Source organism: Hordeum vulgare, chromosome 5H (assembly GCF_904849725.1).
Source record: "Hordeum vulgare subsp. vulgare chromosome 5H, MorexV3_pseudomolecules_assembly, whole genome shotgun sequence".
NCBI lineage: Eukaryota > Viridiplantae > Streptophyta > Magnoliopsida > Poales > Poaceae > Hordeum > Hordeum vulgare.
In genome coordinates, this window is record NC_058522.1 from 227,555,999 (window position 1) to 227,564,387 (window position 8,389).

The 8,389-nt window shown below is 41.1% G+C and overlaps 1 protein-coding gene across 1 annotated transcript; it reads left to right on the plus strand.

The window, feature by feature from the left end:
* The first annotated feature begins 625 nt into the window (after positions 1-625).
* LOC123395644 lies at positions 626-5,593 on the plus strand. The gene is made up of 6 exons (XM_045090669.1): positions 626-894; positions 1,722-2,073; positions 2,701-2,785; positions 4,229-4,315; positions 4,384-4,617; positions 5,223-5,593. The coding sequence occupies exons 1-6, from the start codon at positions 734-736 to the stop codon at positions 5,300-5,302; spliced, it is 999 nt and encodes a 332-aa protein (XP_044946604.1). The 5' UTR covers positions 626-733; the 3' UTR covers positions 5,303-5,593.
* Positions 5,594-8,389: the final 2,796 nt, after the last annotated feature.

An 8,389-nucleotide genomic window follows, 5' to 3' on the forward strand; every position in this document is an offset into this window, starting at 1 on the left:
GTAAATTTAGTTAAATTATGGGTAACCTCATTCACCTGTCGCACACAGAAGAAAATGTACCGAACCTATCATCCCTGCTATGATGAAGCATTCTGCATAGCTCGCGTGCTTCATTTCATATCCTTTCCTAACCTGTACAAGCAATGATAATTTTCAAAGTATCCAATTCAATTTTTATGGAATGGAACTCTAGTGAGTTTGCTAGTACGATGCCTTCTTTCACTATCATTGTTGTGATGAACGAACATTAATTGAGGAATCCGAATACAAGCCGTCGTAAAAAAAACACCAATAGCATGTCCGATGACGGTTCATGTCGATCATTTTTCTTTCTCAACAAAAAATGATGCATCCACGTTGACTTTTACTGTTCCGGTTGAAGGTGTTTTGTCATTTCAGCCCCGTTCGGTCAATAGCAATATTCCTTGCAAAATGCACTATAAACCTTGATCTGATTCGGCTTTTCTTAAGGAAGGGGTTGCTTCCGCAAAAAAAAAAAAGAAAAAAAGAAAAAAGGAAGGGGTTGTAATCCAATGCGGAAGGTGTTTTGTAATTCGACTAGGCGACCAACTGACCTGTCCAATATAACAGAGAGGCCAGGTTGCGCGAAGGGCCCGACCAAGCCCAGCCCATACCGCCAGCCACCTCTGTCGTTGTCGCTACTGACGCGGCACGAGCCGGCGAATCCGACAAGCCCCCGACCTCTCCTCGCTCGCCGCGAGATCCCGCGCCCATGGCGGTCGGCATCGCGCTCCTGCTCGACCTGGCGGCCCGCGCGCCCCACTCCTCAGCCTCCCTCCACTCGCACGCCGCCTTCTCCGCCGCCGCAGCCGCCGCCGCCGCCGCAGCCATCTCCGCCTCCGCTGTACCCCTCTCCGCGCGGCCCTTCTCCGGGTTAGTTCGACCACCCACCCCCACTCCTTTAATCTCCTAATAACTACGAGCGCTTTTGTTATTTCCTGCTCCCGTGTTTTTTCTTGTGCGCGCGTGCGTATGTCGCGATCGAGGTGTTTGGTGCATTGCGCCGCGAGGATTCTCTCAGTGATATTCAGTTGCGCCCGCACAGTTAGCGCGCGAGTATTTCGGTGCAGTAGTCGCAGCTGAGCTGCTAAAGCTTGATGTATTAATCATTGCAGTTTCTAAAGCTTCTGTCCGGTGTTCAATATCGTCTTTGGATAGCTAGTTGCAAGTGTTCAGGGTTTGGAGGTGAATTTAACTGCTACACATGAAACTTCATGTTGTGGTCTATTAGTTGGGGTTTGCTCTTGGTGCGCATGAGGTGTACTCCCTCCGTTCCTAAATATAAGTCTTTTTAGAGGTTCCACTAAGAAACTAGATACGGATGTTTATAGACATACTTTAGAGTATAGATTCACTCATTTTGCTCCGTATGTAGACTCCTAGTGAAATCTCTTAAAAGACTTATATTTAGAAACGGAGGAAGTATATGGGTATATCAAGTTGAGTTTGTGATTTTAGTCAAGCTTTTGTTCACTAGCCAGCACAAGTCATGCTTTTCTACAAATGAATGTGGAATGAATGATAATAAGATATCTTCACTACTAACTTGGAAGTAAAGACCTGGAAAATTATATGAATGTACATTACCTATTACCAGGGACGCTGTTTGTTGATGCATGCAAGCTGCATTTAGTATTTTCCTCTGATTATTCATTTTTAATCTGTTGACCTTATTACTAAGTGATGCTTTCCTGGTTCAGTTTTGCAGGATTCACTGTTGCTCATTGTGATGCTGGTTCAACTTATGGATCGAATGATAGCCCTGATCTTGTCAGTGATCTTAATGACAAGATACATGACTCGATTCATGATCTCCAATTACCGATAAAAGAATACCCGTTGGAGCTGAAGCCGCTTTTGTATGCATTTGGCTTTAAGCATTTGAGTATGACGACCATTAGGGCCTTTTTATTATACTATTTACCACTTCTGGAGCCTCGTCCGCCCACTGATGACGATGACGATGATGATCTGCTTCAAGATGATTCAGAGAGGCCTCCGGTCGACCTGGTTACTCCCTTCCATAATTCATTGAAGCAAATCGCACGCGAGGTACATCTTTTCTCTGACACTTTAGTACAGTAGCGTGATTCCTGCTCATACATATGTTTTAGTCACAGTGAGTGGCTAGGCACATGCTTGGTTTGACTGATTGATCAGATAGGATATGTCAGTATCTTGAATCCAGATGCTCATGTGTATTCACCTTAACCAACCTCCAATGTTGCCTTGCCTCTCAGTCCACGAGAAGCATAAATTCAGTCTGTGCAAATTCAATGCTTGCTAGATTTTTTCAATCGCTATTACTTGACTTGTTGATTTTGCTTCCTAGTTAGACTATCTTCAAAATAAACATGAATTGTTCTTTGTATACGTGAAACATAAATGTACTTCCTAGTATTCATGTTATTTATGTAGGGCCTGGTGAATAATAAAGCTAGTCCAAGCAGGTGGACTTCCTGCCTTCCTGGCCTTATCCTGTAACCCTAATTCAGCTTTGTAGGAAAATTCAAAATCAGCTGAAGCCATTTGGGTGTATTTATGAGTCATAACACTCTTTAAACTGAGGCAATTTTAAGCTGCTTATATTATAATTTTAAGCTTGGCCCAGAAGATCATTATTTATTTCTCCTATGTGAAGTAAAAGTCACTTGCTTAATCTTCTGTTCTGCATTTCAGGTTTCTGTTGTAACAACAAGAAGAGTATTCGAAAGGATCGCGGTTCGTCATGTTTCAGCAAGAACAGCATGGAAGCTTCTCAAAGGTGAACGCTTCTCCGTTTTTCTCATGTCTTCTAGCAGCACTGTAGAAGCAGTGTAACAACCACATCAGTATTAGAAAGGTTTGCAGCTGTGATACTCCCACACAATTCCTCAAGTTAACGTGCTTATATGGACTGCCAGTACACAGTACTTTATTCTGTGCTGCTCCACCCTAAGCCCCTTACCATGAGTATTGTAGATGTTGATATTTTTTTTCTGTAAACTTGGTCAAAGAAACAAAATTAATACACCTTATATAAAAAGGAACATAGGGAGTATCCGTGAACAGGAAGCGCGTGTATTTAGAGGTGCTACTGCCTCCAACTTCAAATGTTTATTCAGTTATCTTCTAACAGGGGTTGATGGAAATTTGAAACCATGGCATTGCTCCTAGAAATCCAAAGCAGGAAATACCTTAGTCTAGGTTGGTTTCAGAGGATTGACCTGTTGGAATAACTATAAATCCTAATGTGATTGTTATTTCAATCGAATAGCTACATTCTTGGAATTATCATTTTGCATAGAAAGAATGTGTTATTTTATGAAGTGTTACCATATCACTAGTTCCCTTGCCTTAGTTTTATTGAGAACCTTGTTCACCATATCATTGGCATGTCTCTTATTGCTGCTATTCTCCAGAGTCCTATTGAATGTTATATTCAGCTTGCAATTGCTTGTTGGTTTAACTTGTGGTTCAAACTATTAGGCAACTAAAACCACAATCAAATTTTCCTTTTTACGATCTTGTTCTGCATGCATGTGTAAATAATTTTTTTCTTAATAACTTGGCAAGGTTAGGACTCAGAAAATAGCTAGCACATTACTCCCTCTGTTCCTAAATATAAGTCTTTTTAGAGATTTCAATATGGACTACATACGGATGTATATAGACATATTTTAGAGTGTACATTTACTCTATGTAGTCTACATTGGAATCTCTAAAAAGATTTATATTTAGGAACGGAGGTAGTAGTATTTTATGTTTGGACACCTTACCCTGGCTTAGGGCACTACAAAAGTAAAGACTAAGTGCCTAACACAGTTTGTCTAATTAGAACTTATCTATGAGCTGAGATTTGTTCGGTATGTCATGTGCCCTGAACGCTGAGTTGAATGGTAAGTCTTAAATCCCTATCTCTTTGTGGGTGAGTTGAGTACTCCTCACCATCGAATAGATTATTTATTTTGACTTCTTGTGCTGGCCAAACATTGTCCTATCCCTTTGCAGGATGTGCCTCCAAATTTATCTTAGATATGCCTGGTAGCTACATTTTCTGTCATATGCTAGCTTACCAATAAGTTATGCCATGTTCTGTCCATTGCTTCTGTTTTGACACGTTAGTCATATGATTATTTTCTTTTATCTTCTTGTGTGCTCGTTTGTGATTATCACTTTATCTGCTGTTATTATATAATGCCTTCCTGTTTACTTCTTTTTTCTAAAGATGCTGCAAAATCATCGAAGAGGAAAGCTATGAGGGGGATGTCAATTCCAGAATACACATACTGTGTTGCCAGAACAACTTTCCGAGGTAAGATTTGCCTGCAGTGTCACTTTTCCTTCTGTAATTATTATTCAATTAGTTCTTTCTTGAAACAGCGCATGCATTGGGAGTAGCTGCTACTTGGGTTGTACAATCTATCGTCCAGGTCTACAAATGTTTTATTCGTCAACCTGATAATGACGAGGAATTGTTCGACGAGAAGGAAAAACTCAGATTGTTCGGGAGAAGTATCTATAGCGTAACCATCAAATGTGGTTTCTCTTTGTTTTTTGCCTCGATTGGAGCAGGCCTTGGTGTCCTCCTGCATCCAGTGCATGGACAGTGGATTGGTGAGTTAATACTTCTTTTCTTTCATCAGTTCAAGTACTAGACTATGCCTTGTTTGCCAAAGCATCTCATTTTGTTTCTGGAATAACAATATTCGTTGAAGAGTTTCAGTTTCACTTATGTTGGTGATAAAGAAATCTTTTTGTTTATTCAAAATCACATAAATTAATTTTATTTATTCTGCATGTAATGCTCTATTTTCATTTTGTTTTGGTAAGTTTGCAGCTTTTTATGTTGGAAGTACCCTTTATGTTGCCAAAAGTAAAAAATGTGTCCTATGTGTTTATTGTGGAATGGCTTGAAGCACAGATATTATTTGTTTCATTTCAAATTTGTCTCCCCTAAGATATGTTCCCTCCGTCCGGAAATACTTGTCCGAGGAATGGATGTATCTAGATGTATTTTAGTTCTAAATACATCCATTTCTATCCATTTTTGTGACAAGTAATTTCGGACGGAGGGAGTAACAAGGTTCTATTGGTTCTTCTGTCCATATTAGTTTGTTTCGAAGGAATTTAGGACACCGCCACCTTGAATCGCTGCAACATGTTAGTATTGGTTCAGTTCAAACTAATTTGACACTGTATTTCTCCTATATGGCTTGCAGGTTGTATCCTTGGAGATTTTGCAGGACCAGTTGTTGCTATCCTTATTTTCGAGAAGTTACAGTTCCCGCTAGAAGGGTAAAGACCACCATCTCCCGCTACACAGTTAAGAAACCCAGGTCATCCAACCTTGCGTCTAGCCTGCCTGGTTTTGAAGAACATGAAGTGGAGCCTACACTGTCAGGATCTTCGTTGGCCTAACTTGGAGCTCAAAGCTGATGAATAACTATGCATGGTTAATAGCTTTTCGTGGCACAATGTCATTGGGTATTGTGTAATGCTTACTTTTGGCACAATGAATAACTAGCTATTATGTATGCTTACTTCGCTACTGTGCTTCAGATTTTGAACTCAAAGGAACATCTTTTATCCACTGATTTGCCAAATTTCTACAGTAAGTACTTCGCTGCCCTTAGGCCTCGTTCGGTATTCGGGTATTCGCACATTATCGAGAGTATTTTACAGGCCCGGTAAAAGAATCCTTGAAATTCCCCACAACCCGTTCGTTACCCCGGTATTGGACCGGCCCATCCCCAAATTTACACGCCTGAAACCCCTGTAAGAGCAGAAGCGAGGGGCAGCTCGCGAATTTCCTCCCTTCGTGACGGTATCGCTCCCTCTGTAGTCTGCCCCTCCGCCGTCGTCCCTCCCCACCGTCCGCTCCCATCGTCGGCCCTCTGTTCGTCGGCTCCGTCCAGGCCTCAACCCTTGCCAGACGATCCGTCGGTCCTGCCTCCTCAGCCCCTGCCGCCTCCGACACCAGAACTCATTGCTCCGGTAACCTCGCGTCTTCGCCGGTAATGTTCCATCTCCCTCCCCTCTCCTCTCCCTTTTCTAGGGTTTCACTTGTTGCTCTAACCATTGGCCTGCTAGCATTCTTACTATTGTAGATGCGATTTGTTTACTGGTCAGCTTACAAGATTACAAGATTTAGCCTGCAACTTGTAGTCATGCTCCTGTAACATGCTCGTGTTCGTGTAACATACTTGGTGCTATGAAGATGCGATTTGTCCGAGCAGTCATGCTCCTGTAAAATGCTCGTGTTTATCAAATGGAAGTATACAATATAGCTCATTTGCAATGTTGTTTGATTTAGTAACAAGTATATAATGTCCCATCTCAGTAGTTAAGTTGTTGTTGACTGAAAAACGGTTGCTTATCTCACTAGTAAACTGCTGCTGTTTGCTGATGACTGTGTGTCTAGTTGTCTAGTTGCTCAACTTTGACTTGCTGATGATTGTGTGTCCCATTTGAACTAGCTGCATCAGCAAGCTCAGATAAGTTAAAATTATGAATGGTTGGTTGGCACATTTTTCAATACACGAGAGGGATATTTGCTTACTAGACAAGGATATAGTTACCTTATGTTATTTGGACCTGCGATCGTCAATCTTTTACCCACTGTTGTGCTAGTTGGTTCGTGCTTTAGGTCTATGCTAGCAGGTTGATGGTTGTCCCTTTTTTCTCAGCTTTGAGTTGGGAAATGTGGAAAGCAGGCATTTCCATACAATTACTTATGCATGATGATGGGAAGAAACATATTTGATAATGATGTTCTGTCATCGAATAAAAGGAAGGAAAATGTAGAGATGTTCTGTTTTATTCTGAATGAACATTCTCCAATTTGTAGCCGTCCTTGGATAGTTGTCCTTGGATTATCTAAACCTTAGACCAACTGATTTGTTTTTTTATAGGTACCCGATCCTTGGTTTATAGTGGGAGTGGACGAGCCGTTACCTTCGTGGGATCCCGTTAAGACGCCAAAGTTTGGTATGCCTTGTATTTAATAGGGCTTGTTAGATCTCTAATTCTTGTTAGCTTTCTAATTCTTGTCATTGTTTCTTGATTGCTTCGGTCGTATTAAGAAGAGAAGAGAGGAAGATGATGATGAGATGGCTCTTTTCATTCTTCCATTATTGCACTCGTACTTAATGGACAGTAGAGGACAGGGTGAAAAAAACAAAGGCGTAGCTCGATCCTTTACGACAAGCAGCGTGTTGACAAACTTCTTGAAGGACATGTGGAAAAATTCTTGGTAGCTTTTAGGATGGAACCATACATCTTTAAGTCATTAGCATCATATCTTAGAAGGAAAGAATTGATAGAAGACACAAGACTCAAGGTGGAGGAGAAGTTAGCATTCTTCCTGTACATGTTGTCACATAATTCATCATATGAAGATATGCAACTGGAATTCAGGCATAGTGGATCCACCTTTCATGAGTACATCAACGAGTTCTTTGATATCATCCCTGCCCTATGTACTCGCTTTGTGGAGCCTCCATGCATTGACGAACCACATCCAGTAATTGCTACCGATGAACGATTCTATCCATACTTCAAGGTTCTTATCTTGACACTTAAAAAATTCCTTACCTTTCTCCATTAAAATCTCAAAATTTAATTAGCAAATCTGTTTTTTTACACAACTGTATAGGGGCTATCGATGGATCCCATGTTCCTATTACCATTGCGCCTGAGAGTGATGCACCATTTCGGAATAGAAATGACACCCTGAGCCAAAACATAATGATCGCATGTGACTTTGACTTGAAGATCACATTTATATCATGTGGCTGGGAGGGGTCTGCAACAAATGCTAGGGTTCTACGATCTGCAATGAACTCTGGATTTAAAGTACCCGATGGGAAGTTTTACCTCGTCGATGATGGTTACGCAAACACCACATCCTTCCTTGCACCGTATAGGGGTGTGAGATATCACTTGAATGAATTTGGGCATGGCCACCATCGTCCACAGAACCACAGAGAATTATACAATCTTCGACATGCTTTGTTGCGAAATCATGTAGAAAGTACCCTAGGAGTTCTTAAGAAGCGATTCCCGATTCTCACTGTCGGGACATTACATTCAATTAGGAACCAAGCGAGGATTCCAGCAGCTACCGCAATCTTTCATAACATCATCAAATTGCATGCTGGTGATGAGGAATGGCTTGAAAACCAACTAGATAACATACCTCTGGCTAATTTTGTCAATTTACCAAAGATAATGATAACTACCAAGGGAATAACACCCAAGGCAATGCTTTGCGAGATGAAATTGCAATGCAAATGTGGAATGATTTCCCACATAACTAACTCTTTGTAAGTTTGTGGATGTAATTGTCTCTTTCTAATTCAACTGATTAACTGTCTTCAGTTTGTGT

Excerpts from the sequence above, each read along its gene's own strand:
- LOC123395644 (XM_045090669.1), top strand. The coding sequence starts at position 734 with ATGGCGGTCGGCATCGCGCTCCTGCTCGACCTGGCGGCCCGCGCGCCC. Across the intron at positions 4,316-4,383 it reads TGCCAGAACAACTTTCCGAG|CGCATGCATTGGGAGTAGCT; the intron begins GTAAGATTTGCC and ends TTCTTGAAACAG. Across the intron at positions 4,618-5,222 it reads AGTGCATGGACAGTGGATTG|GTTGTATCCTTGGAGATTTT; the intron begins GTGAGTTAATAC and ends TATGGCTTGCAG.